The following is a 20,394-nucleotide window of genomic DNA, read 5'->3' on the forward strand; positions in this document are numbered from 1 at the left end:
TGCAGCTCTCTGCCTCCTCTGACAGGGGCTGGCGTGGGGACTCCGTGGCCAGGAGAGCACTGCTGGCCATGGGCGTGCTGGCAGCAGGCTTGGAGGGCCAGGGCGGGCTGAGGGGCGGAGGGAGGAGGAAGGAGCCCCGTGGCCCAGCCGCGCAGAGCCAGGCCTTGCACAGGCTCTCGGGGAGGGCTTGCGTGCCCTCTGTGTGCAGAGAGGGCAAGGCAAGGGGTGCGGAGAGCAGGGCGCTGACGGGGGCTGGCTGGGCAAAGAGCAAGCGGCAGGCAGTGCGGGCAAGGTGGCGGCTCTGGCCCCTCCAGCTCCAGGGCAGCCCTGGGAACAGGGCGCTGCTCGGCCACGGGATCTCCTCCTCGCTCATGACACCTGTCCTTGGGTCCCGCGTGTTTCAGGCTCAGCTCTCTCGCACAAAGATGTCTTGCTACGACCTGTGCCCACCGAAAACCGGCGTCGCCGTCCCCCAGCCCATCGCTGAGAGCTGCAACGAGCTGTGCGCCCGGCAGTGCCCCGACTCGACGGCCTTCATCCAGCCGCCCCCCGTCGTCGTCACCTTCCCCGGCCCCATCCTCAGCTCCTTCCCCCAGCAAGCCGTGGTGGGCTCCTCCGGAGCACCCGCCTTCGGGGGCAACCTGGGGCTGGGAGGCCTCTACGGCGCCGGCGCCACCCTGGGCTCGGGGGGCCTCTGCACCTTTGGCAGACCCTACGCTTCTCCCGCCTGCAGCCCTTGTGCCTTGCCCCGCTACAGCAAGAAGCTGTGGGACACCTGTGGGCCCTGCTAGACCCAGCCCCAGAGCCCCCACAGACCCTGGGCCTCCTCAGCCTCACACCTCCTCTCCTTCCTCCCCTCCGTCCCCTCTCTCCATCTTGCCTCTCCTCCTTGCTCCTGCCCATGCCCAGCTGCACGGTGCAACTCCACCATCGTCCCACAGGGCACTCGCTTGTCTCCACAACAGCCACCGCCTGGGAGAAGCCTGAAGGAACACCTCTCTTGAAGCCCGGGGTGACAACCTGCCTGCCTCTGCCTTGCGTGTCTTTCTGCCGTGGGTGCTTTCCTGCACTGCAATAAAGCAAGCCTGCATCCAACACCTGCCTCTCTGCCTTTCCTTTCAAGGCCTAGCGTGGGCTGCAGGGCTCCCTCGCCCTGCACGTGTCCCCCTCCAGCCGGGCCAGGGCAGGCTCAGCCCCAGCAGAGCCTGGCTGAGCTGCCTTTTGGGAGACCCCCCCACACACGGTCCCGCGGCTGAGCTCCAAGGGCCCTGCCTGAACGCAGGTGGCTCCCCTGCCTGCACGACATGCAGCCCTGGGGTGTTTGCAGGCCTCCAGCCTCCCTGCGCGTGAGCACGGCTGCCCCAGGGGATGGGAGCCAGCCAGGAGCAATTCCTGCCGCAGCTCCACACCTTTGTGCCTCCTTGGCTCAGCTTGAGGCCCTGGGAGAAAAAGGAAATGGGAGGCTTCCCATTCCCTTCCTCCTCCCTAACAACGTCCAGTGCCCTTTCCTCTTCTTTGTACCCTTTTGCTACTTTTTTTTCCGCTTCTTCCCCTTCTTCTTCTCCTTCCCCTTCTCCTTCCCTTTCCTCTTTCCCTACCGCTTCTCCCTCCCCTTCCCTTGCCTCTTCTCCTCCTCCTTCCCCTTCCCCTTCCCCTTCCACTTCCCCATCCCCAGCACAGACCAACACACGCCGTGCTCCTCGGTTCTCTGCCGCAGACACCAAATCACAGAAAACGCAGCCTGACTGTCGTGGCAGGAGCCTTTGCAGGGCATCTTGTCATGCTGCCCCCTCAAGCAGGGTCACCCCGAGCCGGCTGCCCAGCGCCGTGGCCACACGGCTTTTGCACGTCTCCAAGGACGCAGACTCCACAACCTCCCGGGCCAACTTGTGCCAGGGCTCGGTCACCCTCACAGTGGAAAAAGGGCTTTGGGATGTTGAGGCGGAGCCTCCCGTCTTTCAGCTGGTGCCCATTGTCTCTTGTCCTGGCACTGGACACCTCTGAAAAGAGCCTGGCTCCATCTTCTTGATGCCTTCCCTTCAGCCATGGGTGCACATTGATGAGGCACTCCCCCCACCCCACCCCGAGCCTCCTCAGCACCAAGAGGAACTGTCCCGTCTCTCTGAGGCTCTCCCCAGAGGACACGTGCTCCCCGTCCCTTCGGCAGCTGTGTGCGGCACTTTGCTGGACTCTCTGCAGCAGCCCCACATCTCTCCCGTGCTGGGGAGCCCAGCACTGGACACAGCAGCCCAGGGGTGGCCTCGCCAGTGCTGAGTGGAGGCCAAGGATCCCCTCCCTCCACCTCCTCCGCATGCAGCCCAGGACACCGCGGGCTGCCTTTGCCCCAACGCACGTTGCCGGCTCATGCTCAGCGTGGCGTCCACCAGCACCCCCAGGGCCTCTCCTGACAAGCTGCTCTCCAGCAATCGACGGCCATGTCCCAGGCACGGGGCTTAACACTGCCTCTCCTCCAGCCTCCTCTGTGCAGACGCCCGGAGATGCTGCCCTGCTTCTGCGGAGCAGCGGGACCTGGCGGAGCTGCTGCCGCTCCCGGGCTGAGAAGACCAGGCAAGGGAGCACTGCCAGCGCCTGTCCTGCCTTCTGCCCTTTCCCCAGATCCTGCAAGGGCCCACCAAAAGGCTCTCTCTCCCCTGCCTGCTGCCTGCATCCTCCCTCTCCCAACACCACCCACCCTCCCCTTGCCCAGGCATCCGAGGACCACTATTTGCCCTCCCACAGCTGCCGGGAACCCACCCACGGGGTCTTCCCAACATGGGACATGGAGGGAGGGAGACATGACTTGAATGCAGGAAACATTTATTGTGCCCAGAGGAGCAGGAGAGGCTGTCAGAGAGACGGTGGGCAGGACCCGGAGAGGCCGGTTGCCACGTGCTGGGGGAAGCAGAGGGATCTTCTCCAGGGCATCGCTTCTGGCTCCAGATGCCCCCCTGGCGCGGCATCCCAGATCCCGAGGACTTGGCCCCTCAGCCTTGCAGGGCCTTTCGGGTCCACCTCCTGCCCCACCCGACAGCTGGGACGAGAGGGGAGGGGGGGGGGAGGAGAGCAGAGGGCAGGAGAAGAGGGCAGGGAAGGGCTGAGGGTGGGTGGCACTGCCGGCTGCCCAGGCGTTGGCTGGGGCTGGCGATGCTCAGCTCTCCTCAGTGCCCCGTGCCCGCCAGCTCAGCCCTGCTTGGGTGGTGGTGTTGGCGTTTGGGCTGGGGGCAGCGCCTGGCGCTGAGCTGGGTCTAGCAGGGCCCACAGGTGTCCCACAGCTTCTTGCTGTAGCGGGGCAAGGCACAAGGGCTGCAGGCGGGAGAAGCGTAGGGTCTGCCAAAGGTGCAGAGGCCCCCCGAGCCCAGGGTGGCGCCGGCGCCGTAGAGGCCTCCCAGCCCCAGGTTGCCCCCGAAGGCGGGTGCTCCGGAGGAGCCCACCACGGCTTGCTGGGGGAAGGAGCTGAGGATGGGGCCGGGGAAGGTGACGACGACGGGGGGCGGCTGGATGAAGGCCGTCGAGTCGGGGCACTGCCGGGCGCACAGCTCGTTGCAGCTCTCAGCGATGGGCTGGGGGACGGCGACGCCGGTTTTCGGTGGGCACAGGTCGTAGCAAGACATCTTTGCGCAGGATCGGACGGTGCTCTGCAGGAAGGCAGAGATTGCAAGAGAGCAGCAGAGGCGAGCGCCCGAGGCGGAGGGGCCGGGGCCGGAGCAGGAGCAGGGGGCCGGGAGGAGAAACGCTCACAGACTTACCCTGTTCCCAGAGGCAAAGGTGGCCAGAGCAGTGCTTGGGGGAGCCTGGCAGAGGCAGAGCTTTTATAGCAGCCCCGCCATTGCTCAGCACCACCTGGGCCAGTCTGCAGAGGCGGCACTCCCTCCTGCCAAGGATGATGGGGCTGTCCAGCTCCTGCCCCTCCCTGAGTCAGCATCCCCTCGCCAGGCCAGCACCTGCCACTTCCGAGGCTTTCCGCCCCTTTCTGGTTCGAGGGCTAAAAGATAGCAGGCGTCTCCCTGCTGGGGTCTGCGCACAGCAGGAGAGGGCTGTGCTTCTGCAGCTCCCCGCTGCCTGCCTCGTGCTCTGCCCGCGGAAGACATGTCTGCCCTGTGGCCGCAGCCAGGCTCTGCTGGGAGGAGAGACACCGCGAGCGCCAGCGGGGCCAAGCCAGCCGGGGGCTGCTGAGGTCATGCCACCAGGCAGAGTTCCCATCTCCCCAGCACCCCAAGGGCAGCCCTGGCCCAGCACCGTCCCCCAGCAATGGGGCTCCTGGGACACTTGCGAGGGGCTGGGGGAGGGCTGGCACGAGCCTGTGCCATGTGGGCCCAGGTGGGGTGTGTGCTCCTTGCACCATGCACCTCAGGGAAGAGCACGAGGGGCTTTTCTCCCCCAGAATTGCAGAGGTCGATGGCTAACACCTTCAGGTGGATGGAGACCGGCTCCTTTGGGCTGCTGAGTGATGCATCGTGCTGAGCAGGCAGTGCCCGAGAGGAGTGCCTTTGATTTGGCATTTCGTAACCTCGCGCCTCTGCGGATAATAGCCACACGGCGTACGTCATGCGGTCACTGGCATGCGGGAGGCCTTCGCAAGGCCGCCTTCCTGGCCAGCACCAGGACCCTGGTCTTCCCTGTGGCTCTGCAAAGCAAGCAAGGGGCCACCCCGAGAGCAAGCCCTTGGGCAAGTGCTATGGCACGCAGGGCGCTCGCAGTCAGCCTTTGTCACGCTGCATGCCCTCTTACACACCGAGATAATGAAAAGACAGCTGGGCTCATTCGGCCCATTAGGTGGCAGCTGGCAAGCATCCAAGCGGGGTAATTGCAGGGGCTGATAGAGCAGGTTGGGGCTGGAGAGGAAACAGCATCAGCAAAACAGCCCCATGCCACGCAGGGAGGAGGCAGGGGCTCGGCCGCTGCGGGCCACGTGCCCCCAGCGCGGCCAGCTCCTCCCCGCACTCGCCAGCCCGGCATAAAAGCGCTGCCCTCGGCAAGCGCTGCCATCCGCCGCTCCTGCCTCGCTCTGCTCAGGAACAGGGTAGGTGGGTGCCTGCAGCTCTCTGCCTCCTCTGACAGGGGCTGGCGTGGGGACTCCGTGGCCAGGAGAGCACTGCTGGCCATGGGCGTGCTGGCAGCAGGCTTGGAGGGCCAGGGCGGGCTGAGGGGCGGAGGGAGGAGGAAGGAGCCCCGTGGCCCAGCCGCGCAGAGCCAGGCCTTGCACAGGCTCTCGGGGAGGGCTTGCGTGCCCTCTGTGTGCAGAGAGGGCAAGGCAAGGGGTGCGGAGAGCAGGGCGCTGACGGGGGCTGGCTGGGCAAAGAGCAAGCGGCAGGCAGTGCGGGCAAGGTGGCGGCTCTGGCCCCTCCAGCTCCAGGGCAGCCCTGGGAACAGGGCGCTGCTCGGCCACGGGATCTCCTCCTCGCTCATGACACCTGTCCTTGGGTCCCGCGTGTTTCAGGCTCAGCTCTCTCGCACAAAGATGTCTTGCTACGACCTGTGCCCACCGAAAACCGGCGTCGCCGTCCCCCAGCCCATCGCTGAGAGCTGCAACGAGCTGTGCGCCCGGCAGTGCCCCGACTCGACGGCCTTCATCCAGCCGCCCCCCGTCGTCGTCACCTTCCCCGGCCCCATCCTCAGCTCCTTCCCCCAGCAAGCCGTGGTGGGCTCCTCCGGAGCACCCGCCTTCGGGGGCAACCTGGGGCTGGGAGGCCTCTACGGCGCCGGCGCCACCCTGGGCTCGGGGGGCCTCTGCACCTTTGGCAGACCCTACGCTTCTCCCGCCTGCAGCCCTTGTGCCTTGCCCCGCTACAGCAAGAAGCTGTGGGACACCTGTGGGCCCTGCTAGACCCAGCCCCAGAGCCCCCACAGACCCTGGGCCTCCTCAGCCTCACACCTCCTCTCCTTCCTCCCCTCCGTCCCCTCTCTCCATCTTGCCTCTCCTCCTTGCTCCTGCCCATGCCCAGCTGCACGGTGCAACTCCACCATCGTCCCACAGGGCACTCGCTTGTCTCCACAACAGCCACCGCCTGGGAGAAGCCTGAAGGAACACCTCTCTTGAAGCCCGGGGTGACAACCTGCCTGCCTCTGCCTTGCGTGTCTTTCTGCCGTGGGTGCTTTCCTGCACTGCAATAAAGCAAGCCTGCATCCAACACCTGCCTCTCTGCCTTTCCTTTCAAGGCCTAGCGTGGGCTGCAGGGCTCCCTCGCCCTGCACGTGTCCCCCTCCAGCCGGGCCAGGGCAGGCTCAGCCCCAGCAGAGCCTGGCTGAGCTGCCTTTTGGGAGACCCCCCCACACACGGTCCCGCGGCTGAGCTCCAAGGGCCCTGCCTGAACGCAGGTGGCTCCCCTGCCTGCACGACATGCAGCCCTGGGGTGTTTGCAGGCCTCCAGCCTCCCTACGCGTGAGCACGGCTGCCCCAGGGGATGGGAGCCAGCCAGGAGCAATTCCTGCCGCAGCTCCACACCTTTGTGCCTCCTTGGCTCAGCTTGAGGCCCTGGGAGAAAAAGGAAACGGGAGGCTTCCCATTCCCTTCCTCCTCCCTAACAACGTCCAGTGCCCTTTCCTCTTCTTTGTACCCTTTTGCTACTTTTTTTTCCGCTTCTTCCCCTTCTTCTTCTCCTTCCCCTTCTCCTTCCCTTTCCTCTTTCCCTACCGCTTCTCCCTCCCCTTCCCTTGCCTCTTCTCCTCCTCCTTTCCCTTCCTCTTCCCTTCTTTTTCTACTCCCCCTTCCCCTTCCTCATCCTATTTCCCTTCCCCTTCCACTCCACTCTGCCCTTCCCTCTCCTCCTTCCCCTTCCCCTTCCACTTCCCCATCCCCAGCACAGACCAACACACGCCGTGCTCCTCGGTTCTCTGCCGCAGACACCAAATCACAGAAAACGCAGCCTGACTGTCGTGGCAGGAGCCTTTGCAGGGCATCTTGTCATGCTGCCCCCTCAAGCAGGGTCACCCCGAGCCGGCTGCCCAGCGCCGTGGCCACACGGCTTTTGCACGTCTCCAAGGACGCAGACTCCACAACCTCCCGGGCCAACTTGTGCCAGGGCTCGGTCACCCTCACAGTGGAAAAAGGGCTTTGGGATGTTGAGGCGGAGCCTCCCGTCTTTCAGCTGGTGCCCATTGTCTCTTGTCCTGGCACTGGACACCTCTGAAAAGAGCCTGGCTCCATCTTCTTGATGCCTTCCCTTCAGCCATGGGTGCACATTGATGAGGCACTCCCCCCACCCCACCCCGAGCCTCCTCAGCACCAGGAGGAACTGTCCCGTCTCTCTGAGGCTCTCCCCAGAGGACACGTGCTCCCCGTCCCTTCGGCAGCTGTGTGCGGCACTTTGCTGGACTCTCTGCAGCAGCCCCACATCTCTCCCGTGCTGGGGAGCCCAGCACTGGACACAGCAGCCCAGGGGTGGCCTCGCCAGTGCTGAGTGGAGGCCAAGGATCCCCTCCCTCCACCTCCTCCGCATGCAGCCCAGGACACCGCGGGCTGCCTTTGCCCCAACGCACGTTGCCGGCTCATGCTCAGCGTGGCGTCCACCAGCACCCCCAGGGCCTCTCCTGACAAGCTGCTCTCCAGCAATCGACGGCCATGTCCCAGGCACGGGGCTTAACACTGCCTCTCCTCCAGCCTCCTCTGTGCAGACGCCCGGAGATGCTGCCCTGCTTCTGCGGAGCAGCGGGACCTGGCGGAGCTGCTGCCGCTCCTGGGCTGAGAAGACCAGGCAAGGGAGCACTGCCAGCGCCTGTCCTGCCTTCTGCCCTTTCCCCAGATCCTGCAAGGGCCCACCAAAAGGCTCTCTCTCCCCTGCCTGCTGCCTGCATCCTCCCTCTCCCAACACCACCCACCCTCCCCTTGCCCAGGCATCCGAGGACCACTATTTGCCCTCCCACAGCTGCCGGGAACCCACCCACGGGGTCTTCCCAACATGGGACATGGAGGGAGGGAGACATGACTTGAATGCAGGAAACATTTATTGTGCCCAGAGGAGCAGGAGAGGCTGTCAGAGAGACGGTGGGCAGGACCCGGAGAGGCCGGTTGCCACGTGCTGGGGGAAGCAGAGGGATCTTCTCCAGGGCATCGCTTCTGGCTCCAGATGCCCCCCTGGCGCGGCATCCCAGATCCCGAGGACTTGGCCCCTCAGCCTTGCAGGGCCTTTCGGGTCCACCTCCTGCCCCACCCGACAGCTGGGACGAGAGGGGAGGGGAGGGGAGGAGAGCAGAGGGCAGGAGAAGAGGGCAGGGAAGGGCTGAGGGTGGGTGGCACTGCCGGCTGCCCAGGCGTTGGCTGGGGCTGGCGATGCTCAGCTCTCCTCAGTGCCCCGTGCCCGCCAGCTCAGCCCTGCTTGGGTGGTGGTGTTGGCGTTTGGGCTGGGGGCAGCGCCTGGCGCTGAGCTGGGTCTAGCAGGGCCCACAGGTGTCCCACAGCTTCTTGCTGTAGCGGGGCAAGGCACAAGGGCTGCAGGCGGGAGAAGCGTAGGGTCTGCCAAAGGTGCAGAGGCCCCCCGAGCCCAGGGTGGCGCCGGCGCCGTAGAGGCCTCCCAGCCCCAGGTTGCCCCCGAAGGCGGGTGCTCCGGAGGAGCCCACCACGGCTTGCTGGGGGAAGGAGCTGAGGATGGGGCCGGGGAAGGTGACGACGACGGGGGGCGGCTGGATGAAGGCCGTCGAGTCGGGGCACTGCCGGGCGCACAGCTCGTTGCAGCTCTCAGCGATGGGCTGGGGGACGGCGACGCCGGTTTTCGGTGGGCACAGGTCGTAGCAAGACATCTTTGCGCAGGATCGGACGGTGCTCTGCAGGAAGGCAGAGATTGCAAGAGAGCAGCAGAGGCGAGCGCCCGAGGCGGAGGGGCCGGGGCCGGAGCAGGAGCAGGGGGCCGGGAGGAGAAACGCTCACAGACTTACCCTGTTCCCAGAGGCAAAGGTGGCCAGAGCAGTGCTTGGGGGAGCCTGGCAGAGGCAGAGCTTTTATAGCAGCCCCGCCATTGCTCAGCACCACCTGGGCCAGTCTGCAGAGGCGGCACTCCCTCCTGCCAAGGATGATGGGGCTGTCCAGCTCCTGCCCCTCCCTGAGTCAGCATCCCCTCGCCAGGCCAGCACCTGCCACTTCCGAGGCTTTCCGCCCCTTTCTGGTTCGAGGGCTAAAAGATAGCAGGCGTCTCCCTGCTGGGGTCTGCGCACAGCAGGAGAGGGCTGTGCTTCTGCAGCTCCCCGCTGCCTGCCTCGTGCTCTGCCCGCGGAAGACATGTCTGCCCTGTGGCCGCAGCCAGGCTCTGCTGGGAGGAGAGACACCGCGAGCGCCAGCGGGGCCAAGCCAGCCGGGGGCTGCTGAGGTCATGCCACCAGGCAGAGTTCCCATCTCCCCAGCACCCCAAGGGCAGCCCTGGCCCAGCACCGTCCCCCAGCAATGGGGCTCCTGGGACACTTGCGAGGGGCTGGGGGAGGGCTGGCACGAGCCTGTGCCATGTGGGCCCAGGTGGGGTGTGTGCTCCTTGCACCATGCACCTCAGGGAAGAGCACGAGGGGCTTTTCTCCCCCAGAATTGCAGAGGTCGATGGCTAACACCTTCAGGTGGATGGAGACCGGCTCCTTTGGGCTGCTGAGTGATGCATCGTGCTGAGCAGGCAGTGCCCGAGAGGAGTGCCTTTGATTTGGCATTTCGTAACCTCGCGCCTCTGCGGATAATAGCCACACGGCGTACGTCATGCGGTCACTGGCATGCGGGAGGCCTTCGCAAGGCCGCCTTCCTGGCCAGCACCAGGACCCTGGTCTTCCCTGTGGCTCTGCAAAGCAAGCAAGGGGCCACCCCGAGAGCAAGCCCTTGGGCAAGTGCTATGGCACGCAGGGCGCTCGCAGTCAGCCTTTGTCACGCTGCATGCCCTCTTACACACCGAGATAATGAAAAGACAGCTGGGCTCATTCGGCCCATTAGGTGGCAGCTGGCAAGCATCCAAGCGGGGTAATTGCAGGGGCTGATAGAGCAGGTTGGGGCTGGAGAGGAAACAGCATCAGCAAAACAGCCCCATGCCACGCAGGGAGGAGGCAGGGGCTCGGCCGCTGCGGGCCACGTGCCCCCAGCGCGGCCAGCTCCTCCCCGCACTCGCCAGCCCGGCATAAAAGCGCTGCCCTCGGCAAGCGCTGCCATCCGCCGCTCCTGCCTCGCTCTGCTCAGGAACAGGGTAGGTGGGTGCCTGCAGCTCTCTGCCTCCTCTGACAGGGGCTGGCGTGGGGACTCCGTGGCCAGGAGAGCACTGCTGGCCATGGGCGTGCTGGCAGCAGGCTTGGAGGGCCAGGGCGGGCTGAGGGGCGGAGGGAGGAGGAAGGAGCCCCGTGGCCCAGCCGCGCAGAGCCAGGCCTTGCACAGGCTCTCGGGGAGGGCTTGCGTGCCCTCTGTGTGCAGAGAGGGCAAGGCAAGGGGTGCGGAGAGCAGGGCGCTGACGGGGGCTGGCTGGGCAAAGAGCAAGCGGCAGGCAGTGCGGGCAAGGTGGCGGCTCTGGCCCCTCCAGCTCCAGGGCAGCCCTGGGAACAGGGCGCTGCTCGGCCACGGGATCTCCTCCTCGCTCATGACACCTGTCCTTGGGTCCCGCGTGTTTCAGGCTCAGCTCTCTCGCACAAAGATGTCTTGCTACGACCTGTGCCCACCGAAAACCGGCGTCGCCGTCCCCCAGCCCATCGCTGAGAGCTGCAACGAGCTGTGCGCCCGGCAGTGCTCCGACTCGACGGCCTTCATCCAGCCGCCCCCCGTCGTCGTCACCTTCCCCGGCCCCATCCTCAGCTCCTTCCCCCAGCAAGCCGTGGTGGGCTCCTCCGGAGCACCCGCCTTCGGGGGCAACCTGGGGCTGGGAGGCCTCTACGGCGCCGGCGCCACCCTGGGCTCGGGGGGCCTCTGCACCTTTGGCAGACCCTACGCTTCTCCCGCCTGCAGCCCTTGTGCCTTGCCCCGCTACAGCAAGAAGCTGTGGGACACCTGTGGGCCCTGCTAGACCCAGCCCCAGAGCCCCCACAGACCCTGGGCCTCCTCAGCCTCACACCTCCTCTCCTTCCTCCCCTCCGTCCCCTCTCTCCATCTTGCCTCTCCTCCTTGCTCCTGCCCATGCCCAGCTGCACGGTGCAACTCCACCATCGTCCCACAGGGCACTCGCTTGTCTCCACAACAGCCACCGCCTGGGAGAAGCCTGAAGGACCACCTCTCTTGAAGCCCGGGGTGACAACCTGCCTGCCTCTGCCTTGCGTGTCTTTCTGCCGTGGGTGCTTTCCTGCACTGCAATAAAGCAAGCCTGCATCCAACACCTGCCTCTCTGCCTTTCCTTTCAAGGCCTAGCGTGGGCTGCAGGGCTCCCTCGCCCTGCACGTGTCCCCCTCCAGCCGGGCCAGGGCAGGCTCAGCCCCAGCAGAGCCTGGCTGAGCTGCCTTTTGGGAGACCCCCCCACACACGGTCCCGCGGCTGAGCTCCAAGGGCCCTGCCTGAACGCAGGTGGCTCCCCTGCCTGCACGACATGCAGCCCTGGGGTGTTTGCAGGCCTCCAGCCTCCCTGCGCGTGAGCACGGCTGCCGCAGGGGATGGGAGCCAGCCAGGAGCAATTCCTGCCGCAGCTCCACACCTTTGTGCCTCCTTGGCTCAGCTTGAGGCCCTGGGAGAAAAAGGAAACGGGAGGCTTCCCATTCCCTTCCTCCTCCCTAACAACGTCCAGTGCCCTTTCCTCTTCTTTGTACCCTTTTGCTACTTTTTTTTCCGCTTCTTCCCCTTCTTCTTCTCCTTCCCCTTCTCCTTCCCTTTCCTCTTTCCCTACCGCTTCTCCCTCCCCTTCCCTTGCCTCTTCTCCTCCTCCTTTCCCTTCCTCTTCCCTTCTTTTTCTACTCCCCCTTCCCCTTCCTCATCCTATTTCCCTTCCCCTTCCACTCCACTCTGCCCTTCCCTCTCCTCCTTCCCCTTCCCCTTCCCCTTCCACTTCCCCATCCCCAGCACAGACCAACACACGCCGTGCTCCTCGGTTCTCTGCCGCAGACACCAAATCACAGAAAACGCAGCCTGACTGTCGTGGCAGGAGCCTTTGCAGGGCATCTTGTCATGCTGCCCCCTCAAGCAGGGTCACCCCGAGCCGGCTGCCCAGCGCCGTGGCCACACGGCTTTTGCACGTCTCCAAGGACGCAGACTCCACAACCTCCCGGGCCAACTTGTGCCAGGGCTCGGTCACCCTCACAGTGGAAAAAGGGCTTTGGGATGTTGAGGCGGAGCCTCCCGTCTTTCAGCTGGTGCCCATTGTCTCTTGTCCTGGCACTGGACACCTCTGAAAAGAGCCTGGCTCCATCTTCTTGATGCCTTCCCTTCAGCCATGGGTGCACATTGATGAGGCACTCCCCCCACCCCACCCCGAGCCTCCTCAGCACCAAGAGGAACTGTCCCGTCTCTCTGAGGCTCTCCCCAGAGGACACGTGCTCCCCGTCCCTTCGGCAGCTGTGTGCGGCACTTTGCTGGACTCTCTGCAGCAGCCCCACATCTCTCCCGTGCTGGGGAGCCCAGCACTGGACACAGCAGCCCAGGGGTGGCCTCGCCAGTGCTGAGTGGAGGCCAAGGATCCCCTCCCTCCACCTCCTCCGCATGCAGCCCAGGACACCGCGGGCTGCCTTTGCCCCAACGCACGTTGCCGGCTCATGCTCAGCGTGGCGTCCACCAGCACCCCCAGGGCCTCTCCTGACAAGCTGCTCTCCAGCAATCGACGGCCATGTCCCAGGCACGGGGCTTAACACTGCCTCTCCTCCAGCCTCCTCTGTGCAGACGCCCGGAGATGCTGCCCTGCTTCTGCGGAGCAGCGGGACCTGGCGGAGCTGCTGCCGCTCCCGGGCTGAGAAGACCAGGCAAGGGAGCACTGCCAGCGCCTGTCCTGCCTTCTGCCCTTTCCCCAGATCCTGCAAGGGCCCACCAAAAGGCTCTCTCTCCCCTGCCTGCTGCCTGCATCCTCCCTCTCCCAACACCACCCACCCTCCCCTTGCCCAGGCATCCGAGGACCACTATTTGCCCTCCCACAGCTGCCGGGAACCCACCCACGGGGTCTTCCCAACATGGGACATGGAGGGAGGGAGACATGACTTGAATGCAGGAAACATTTATTGTGCCCAGAGGAGCAGGAGAGGCTGTCAGAGAGACGGTGGGCAGGACCCGGAGAGGCCGGTTGCCACGTGCTGGGGGAAGCAGAGGGATCTTCTCCAGGGCATCGCTTCTGGCTCCAGATGCCCCCCTGGCGCGGCATCCCAGATCCCGAGGACTTGGCCCCTCAGCCTTGCAGGGCCTTTCGGGTCCACCTCCTGCCCCACCCGACAGCTGGGACGAGAGGGGAGGGGAGGGGAGGAGAGCAGAGGGCAGGAGAAGAGGGCAGGGAAGGGCTGAGGGTGGGTGGCACTGCCGGCTGCCCAGGCGTTGGCTGGGGCTGGCGATGCTCAGCTCTCCTCAGTGCCCCGTGCCCGCCAGCTCAGCCCTGCTTGGGTGGTGGTGTTGGCGTTTGGGCTGGGGGCAGCGCCTGGCGCTGAGCTGGGTCTAGCAGGGCCCACAGGTGTCCCACAGCTTCTTGCTGTAGCGGGGCAAGGCACAAGGGCTGCAGGCGGGAGAAGCGTAGGGTCTGCCAAAGGTGCAGAGGCCCCCCGAGCCCAGGGTGGCGCCGGCGCCGTAGAGGCCTCCCAGCCCCAGGTTGCCCCCGAAGGCGGGTGCTCCGGAGGAGCCCACCACGGCTTGCTGGGGGAAGGAGCTGAGGATGGGGCCGGGGAAGGTGACGACGACGGGGGGCGGCTGGATGAAGGCCGTCGAGTCGGGGCACTGCCGGGCGCACAGCTCGTTGCAGCTCTCAGCGATGGGCTGGGGGACGGCGACGCCGGTTTTCGGTGGGCACAGGTCGTAGCAAGACATCTTTGCGCAGGATCGGACGGTGCTCTGCAGGAAGGCAGAGATTGCAAGAGAGCAGCAGAGGCGAGCGCCCGAGGCGGAGGGGCCGGGGCCGGAGCAGGAGCAGGGGGCCGGGAGGAGAAACGCTCACAGACTTACCCTGTTCCCAGAGGCAAAGGTGGCCAGAGCAGTGCTTGGGGGAGCCTGGCAGAGGCAGAGCTTTTATAGCAGCCCCGCCATTGCTCAGCACCACCTGGGCCAGTCTGCAGAGGCGGCACTCCCTCCTGCCAAGGATGATGGGGCTGTCCAGCTCCTGCCCCTCCCTGAGTCAGCATCCCCTCGCCAGGCCAGCACCTGCCACTTCCGAGGCTTTCCGCCCCTTTCTGGTTCGAGGGCTAAAAGATAGCAGGCGTCTCCCTGCTGGGGTCTGCGCACAGCAGGAGAGGGCTGTGCTTCTGCAGCTCCCCGCTGCCTGCCTCGTGCTCTGCCCGCGGAAGACATGTCTGCCCTGTGGCCGCAGCCAGGCTCTGCTGGGAGGAGAGACACCGCGAGCGCCAGCGGGGCCAAGCCAGCCGGGGGCTGCTGAGGTCATGCCACCAGGCAGAGTTCCCATCTCCCCAGCACCCCAAGGGCAGCCCTGGCCCAGCACCGTCCCCCAGCAATGGGGCTCCTGGGACACTTGCGAGGGGCTGGGGGAGGGCTGGCACGAGCCTGTGCCATGTGGGCCCAGGTGGGGTGTGTGCTCCTTGCACCATGCACCTCAGGGAAGAGCACGAGGGGCTTTTCTCCCCCAGAATTGCAGAGGTCGATGGCTAACACCTTCAGGTGGATGGAGACCGGCTCCTTTGGGCTGCTGAGTGATGCATCGTGCTGAGCAGGCAGTGCCCGAGAGGAGTGCCTTTGATTTGGCATTTCGTAACCTCGCGCCTCTGCGGATAATAGCCACACGGCGTACGTCATGCGGTCACTGGCATGCGGGAGGCCTTCGCAAGGCCGCCTTCCTGGCCAGCACCAGGACCCTGGTCTTCCCTGTGGCTCTGCAAAGCAAGCAAGGGGCCACCCCGAGAGCAAGCCCTTGGGCAAGTGCTATGGCACGCAGGGCGCTCGCAGTCAGCCTTTGTCACGCTGCATGCCCTCTTACACACCGAGATAATGAAAAGACAGCTGGGCTCATTCGGCCCATTAGGTGGCAGCTGGCAAGCATCCAAGCGGGGTAATTGCAGGGGCTGATAGAGCAGGTTGGGGCTGGAGAGGAAACAGCATCAGCAAAACAGCCCCATGCCACGCAGGGAGGAGGCAGGGGCTCGGCCGCTGCGGGCCACGTGCCCCCAGCGCGGCCAGCTCCTCCCCGCACTCGCCAGCCCGGCATAAAAGCGCTGCCCTCGGCAAGCGCTGCCATCCGCCGCTCCTGCCTCGCTCTGCTCAGGAACAGGGTAGGTGGGTGCCTGCAGCTCTCTGCCTCCTCTGACAGGGGCTGGCGTGGGGACTCCGTGGCCAGGAGAGCACTGCTGGCCATGGGCGTGCTGGCAGCAGGCTTGGAGGGCCAGGGCGGGCTGAGGGGCGGAGGGAGGAGGAAGGAGCCCCGTGGCCCAGCCGCGCAGAGCCAGGCCTTGCACAGGCTCTCGGGGAGGGCTTGTGTGCCCTCTGTGTGCAGAGAGGGCAAGGCAAGGGGTGCGGAGAGCAGGGCGCTGACGGGGGCTGGCTGGGCAAAGAGCAAGCGGCAGGCAGTGCGGGCAAGGTGGCGGCTCTGGCCCCTCCAGCTCCAGGGCAGCCCTGGGAACAGGGCGCTGCTCGGCCACGGGATCTCCTCCTCGCTCATGACACCTGTCCTTGGGTCCCGCGTGTTTCAGGCTCAGCTCTCTCGCACAAAGATGTCTTGCTACGACCTGTGCCCACCGAAAACCGGCGTCGCCGTCCCCCAGCCCATCGCTGAGAGCTGCAACGAGCTGTGCGCCCGGCAGTGCCCCGACTCGACGGCCTTCATCCAGCCGCCCCCCGTCGTCGTCACCTTCCCCGGCCCCATCCTCAGCTCCTTCCCCCAGCAAGCCGTGGTGGGCTCCTCCGGAGCACCCGCCTTCGGGGGCAACCTGGGGCTGGGAGGCCTCTACGGCGCCGGCGCCACCCTGGGCTCGGGGGGCCTCTGCACCTTTGGCAGACCCTACGCTTCTCCCGCCTGCAGCCCTTGTGCCTTGCCCCGCTACAGCAAGAAGCTGTGGGACACCTGTGGGCCCTGCTAGACCCAGCCCCAGAGCCCCCACAGACCCTGGGCCTCCTCAGCCTCACACCTCCTCTCCTTCCTCCCCTCCGTCCCCTCTCTCCATCTTGCCTCTCCTCCTTGCTCCTGCCCATGCCCAGCTGCACGGTGCAACTCCACCATCGTCCCACAGGGCACTCGCTTGTCTCCACAACAGCCACCGCCTGGGAGAAGCCTGAAGGAACACCTCTCTTGAAGCCCGGGGTGACAACCTGCCTGCCTCTGCCTTGCGTGTCTTTCTGCCGTGGGTGCTTTCCTGCACTGCAATAAAGCAAGCCTGCATCCAACACCTGCCTCTCTGCCTTTCCTTTCAAGGCCTAGCGTGGGCTGCAGGGCTCCCTCGCCCTGCACGTGTCCCCCTCCAGCCGGGCCAGGGCAGGCTCAGCCCCAGCAGAGCCTGGCTGAGCTGCCTTTTGGGAGACCCCCCCACACACGGTCCCGCGGCTGAGCTCCAAGGGCCCTGCCTGAACGCAGGTGGCTCCCCTGCCTGCACGACATGCAGCCCTGGGGTGTTTGCAGGCCTCCAGCCTCCCTGCGCGTGAGCACGGCTGCCCCAGGGGATGGGAGCCAGCCAGGAGCAATTCCTGCTGCAGCTCCACACCTTTGTGCCTCCTTGGCTCAGCTTGAGGCCCTGGGAGAAAAAGGAAACGGGAGGCTTCCCATTCCCTTCCTCCTCCCTAACAACGTCCAGTGCCCTTTCCTCTTCTTTGTACCCTTTTGCTACTTTTTTTTCCGCTTCTTCCCCTTCTTCTTCTCCTTCCCCTTCTCCTTCCCTTTCCTCTTTCCCTACCGCTTCTCCCTCCCCTTCCCTTGCCTCTTCTCCTCCTCCTTTCCCTTCCTCTTCCCTTCTTTTTCTACTCCCCCTTCCCCTTCCTCATCCTATTTCCCTTCCCCTTCCACTCCATTCTGCCCTTCCCTCTCCTCCTTCCCCTTCCCCTTCCCCTTCCACTCCCCCATCCCCAGCACAGACCAACACACGCCGTGCTCCTCGGTTCTCTGCCGCAGACACCAAATCACAGAAAACGCAGCCTGACTGTCGTGGCAGGAGCCTTTGCAGGGCATCTTGTCATGCTGCCCCCTCAAGCAGGGTCACCCCGAGCCGGCTGCCCAGCGCCGTGGCCACACGGCTTTTGCACGTCTCCAAGGACGCAGACTCCACAACCTCCCGGGCCAACTTGTGCCAGGGCTCGGTCACCCTCACAGTGGAAAAAGGGCTTTGGGATGTTGAGGCGGAGCCTCCCGTCTTTCAGCTGGTGCCCATTGTCTCTTGTCCTGGCACTGGACACCTCTGAAAAGAGCCTGGCTCCATCTTCTTGATGCCTTCCCTTCAGCCATGGGTGCACATTGATGAGGCACTCCCCCCACCCCACCCCGAGCCTCCTCAGCACCAAGAGGAACTGTCCCGTCTCTCTGAGGCTCTCCCCAGAGGACACGTGCTCCCCGTCCCTTCGGCAGCTGTGTGCGGCACTTTGCTGGACTCTCTGCAGCAGCCCCACATCTCTCCCGTGCTGGGGAGCCCAGCACTGGACACAGCAGCCCAGGGGTGGCCTCGCCAGTGCTGAGTGGAGGCCAAGGATCCCCTCCCTCCACCTCCTCCGCATGCAGCCCAGGACACCGCGGGCTGCCTTTGCCCCAACGCACGTTGCCGGCTCATGCTCAGCGTGGCGTCCACCAGCACCCCCAGGGCCTCTCCTGACAAGCTGCTCTCCAGCAATCGACGGCCATGTCCCAGGCACGGGGCTTAACACTGCCTCTCCTCCAGCCTCCTCTGTGCAGACGCCCGGAGATGCTGCCCTGCTTCTGCGGAGCAGCGGGACCTGGCGGAGCTGCTGCCGCTCCCGGGCTGAGAAGACCAGGCAAGGGAGCACTGCCAGCGCCTGTCCTGCCTTCTGCCCTTTCCCCAGATCCTGCAAGGGCCCACCAAAAGGCTCTCTCTCCCCTGCCTGCTGCCTGCATCCTCCCTCTCCCAACACCACCCACCCTCCCCTTGCCCAGGCATCCGAGGACCACTATTTGCCCTCCCACAGCTGCCGGGAACCCACCCACGGGGTCTTCCCAACATGGGACATGGAGGGAGGGAGACATGACTTGAATGCAGGAAACATTTATTGTGCCCAGAGGAGCAGGAGAGGCTGTCAGAGAGACGGTGGGCAGGACCCGGAGAGGCCGGTTGCCACGTGCTGGGGGAAGCAGAGGGATCTTCTCCAGGGCATCGCTTCTGGCTCCAGATGCCCCCCTGGCGCGGCATCCCAGATCCCGAGGACTTGGCCCCTCAGCCTTGCAGGGCCTTTCGGGTCCACCTCCTGCCCCACCCGACAGCTGGGACGAGAGGGGAGGGGAGGGGAGGAGAGCAGAGGGCAGGAGAAGAGGGCAGGGAAGGGCTGAGGGTGGGTGGCACTGCCGGCTGCCCAGGCGTTGGCTGGGGCTGGCGATGCTCAGCTCTCCTCAGTGCCCCGTGCCCGCCAGCTCAGCCCTGCTTGGGTGGTGGTGTTGGCGTTTGGGCTGGGGGCAGCGCCTGGCGCTGAGCTGGGTCTAGCAGGGCCCACAGGTGTCCCACAGCTTCTTGCTGTAGCGGGGCAAGGCACAAGGGCTGCAGGCGGGAGAAGCGTAGGGTCTGCCAAAGGTGCAGAGGCCCCCCGAGCCCAGGGTGGCGCCGGCGCCGTAGAGGCCTCCCAGCCCCAGGTTGCCCCCGAAGGCGGGTGCTCCGGAGGAGCCCACCACGGCTTGCTGGGGGAAGGAGCTGAGGATGGGGCCGGGGAAGGTGACGACGACGGGGGGCGGCTGGATGAAGGCCGTCGAGTCGGGGCACTGCCGGGCGCACAGCTCGTTGCAGCTCTCAGCGATGGGCTGGGGGACGGCGACGCCGGTTTTCGGTGGGCACAGGTCGTAGCAAGACATCTTTGCGCAGGATCGGACGGTGCTCTGCAGGAAGGCAGAGATTGCAAGAGAGCAGCAGAGGCGAGCGCCCGAGGCGGAGGGGCCGGGGCCGGAGCAGGAGCAGGGGGCCGGGAGGAGAAACGCTCACAGACTTACCCTGTTCCCAGAGGCAAAGGTGGCCAGAGCAGTGCTTGGGGGAGCCTGGCAGAGGCAGAGCTTTTATAGCAGCCCCGCCATTGCTCAGCACCACCTGGGCCAGTCTGCAGAGGCGGCACTCCCTCCTGCCAAGGATGATGGGGCTGTCCAGCTCCTGCCCCTCCCTGAGTCAGCATCCCCTCGCCAGGCCAGCACCTGCCACTTCCGAGGCTTTCCGCCCCTTTCTGGTTCAAGGGCTAAAAGATAGCAGGCGTCTCCCTGCTGGGGTCTGCGCACAGCAGGAGAGGGCTGTGCTTCTGCAGCTCCCCGCTGCCTGCCTCGTGCTCTGCCCGCGGAAGACATGTCTGCCCTGTGGCCGCAGCCAGGCTCTGCTGGGAGGAGAGACACCGCGAGCGCCAGCGGGGCCAAGCCAGCCGGGGGCTGCTGAGGTCATGCCACCAGGCAGAGTTCCCATCTCCCCAGCACCCCAAGGGCAGCCCTGGCCCAGCACCGTCCCCCAGCAATGGGGCTCCTGGGACACTTGCGAGGGGCTGGGGGAGGGCTGGCACGAGCCTGTGCCATGTGGGCCCAGGTGGGGTGTGTGCTCCTTGCACCATGCACCTCAGGGAAGAGCACGAGGGGCTTTTCTCCCCCAGAATTGCAGAGGTCGATGGCTAACACCTTCAGGTGGATGGAGACCGGCTCCTTTGGGCTGCTGAGTGATGCATCGTGCTGAGCAGGCAGTGCCCGAGAGGAGTGCCTTTGATTTGGCATTTCGTAACCTCGCGCCTCTGCGGATAATAGCCACACGGCGTACGTCATGCGGTCACTGGCATGCGGGAGGCCTTCGCAAGGCCGCCTTCCTGGCCAGCACCAGGACCCTGGTCTTCCCTGTGGCTCTGCAAAGCAAGCAAGGGGCCACCCCGAGACCAAGCCCTTGGGCAAGTGCTATGGCACGCAGGGCGCTCGCAGTCAGCCTTTGTCACGCTGCATGCCCTCTTACACACCGAGATAATGAAAAGACAGCTGGGCTCATTCGGCCCATTAGGTGGCAGCTGGCAAGCATCCAAGCGGGGTAATTGCAGGGGCTGATAGAGCAGGTTGGGGCTGGAGAGGAAACAGCATCAGCAAAACAGCCCCATGCCACGCAGGGAGGAGGCAGGGGCTCGGCCGCTGCGGGCCACGTGCCCCCAGCGCGGCCAGCTCCTCCCCGCACTCGCCAGCCCGGCATAAAAGCGCTGCCCTCGGCAAGCGCTGCCATCCGCCGCTCCTGCCTCGCTCTGCTCAGGAA

The 20,394-nt window shown here is 65.6% G+C and overlaps 7 protein-coding genes across 7 annotated transcripts; 3 read left to right on the forward strand and 4 right to left on the reverse strand.

Moving 5' to 3' along the window:
• Window positions 1-425: 425 nt before the first annotated feature.
• Window positions 426-662, forward strand: LOC126040453 (scale keratin-like; the record flags this gene model as incomplete). Its single annotated transcript, XM_049804866.1, has 1 exon — window positions 426-662. A coding segment is annotated over exon 1 (237 nt), but the record flags the coding sequence as incomplete, so codon positions are not given.
• A 2,712-nt stretch (window positions 663-3,374) lies between these two features.
• LOC126040455 (scale keratin-like) lies at window positions 3,375-3,611 on the reverse strand (the record flags this gene model as incomplete). Its single annotated transcript, XM_049804867.1, has 1 exon — window positions 3,375-3,611. A coding segment is annotated over exon 1 (237 nt), but the record flags the coding sequence as incomplete, so codon positions are not given.
• A 1,847-nt stretch (window positions 3,612-5,458) lies between these two features.
• LOC126040456 (scale keratin-like) lies at window positions 5,459-5,695 on the forward strand (the record flags this gene model as incomplete). Its single annotated transcript, XM_049804868.1, has 1 exon — window positions 5,459-5,695. A coding segment is annotated over exon 1 (237 nt), but the record flags the coding sequence as incomplete, so codon positions are not given.
• A 2,801-nt stretch (window positions 5,696-8,496) lies between these two features.
• On the reverse strand, window positions 8,497-8,733 carry LOC126040457 (scale keratin-like; the record flags this gene model as incomplete). Its single annotated transcript, XM_049804869.1, has 1 exon — window positions 8,497-8,733. A coding segment is annotated over exon 1 (237 nt), but the record flags the coding sequence as incomplete, so codon positions are not given.
• Window positions 8,734-13,624: 4,891 nt separating this feature from the next.
• LOC126040458 (scale keratin-like) lies at window positions 13,625-13,861 on the reverse strand (the record flags this gene model as incomplete). The annotated part of the gene is made up of 1 exon (XM_049804870.1): window positions 13,625-13,861. A coding segment is annotated over exon 1 (237 nt), but the record flags the coding sequence as incomplete, so codon positions are not given.
• Window positions 13,862-15,708: 1,847 nt separating this feature from the next.
• On the forward strand, window positions 15,709-15,945 carry LOC126040459 (scale keratin-like; the record flags this gene model as incomplete). Its single annotated transcript, XM_049804871.1, has 1 exon — window positions 15,709-15,945. A coding segment is annotated over exon 1 (237 nt), but the record flags the coding sequence as incomplete, so codon positions are not given.
• Window positions 15,946-18,752: 2,807 nt separating this feature from the next.
• LOC126040460 (scale keratin-like) lies at window positions 18,753-18,989 on the reverse strand (the record flags this gene model as incomplete). The annotated part of the gene is made up of 1 exon (XM_049804872.1): window positions 18,753-18,989. A coding segment is annotated over exon 1 (237 nt), but the record flags the coding sequence as incomplete, so codon positions are not given.
• Between the last annotated feature and the right edge of the window lie 1,405 nt (window positions 18,990-20,394).

The sequence above is a fragment of the Accipiter gentilis genome, chromosome 7 (genome assembly GCF_929443795.1).
Source record: "Accipiter gentilis chromosome 7, bAccGen1.1, whole genome shotgun sequence".
In the NCBI taxonomy this organism is placed as follows: domain Eukaryota; kingdom Metazoa; phylum Chordata; class Aves; order Accipitriformes; family Accipitridae; genus Astur; species Astur gentilis.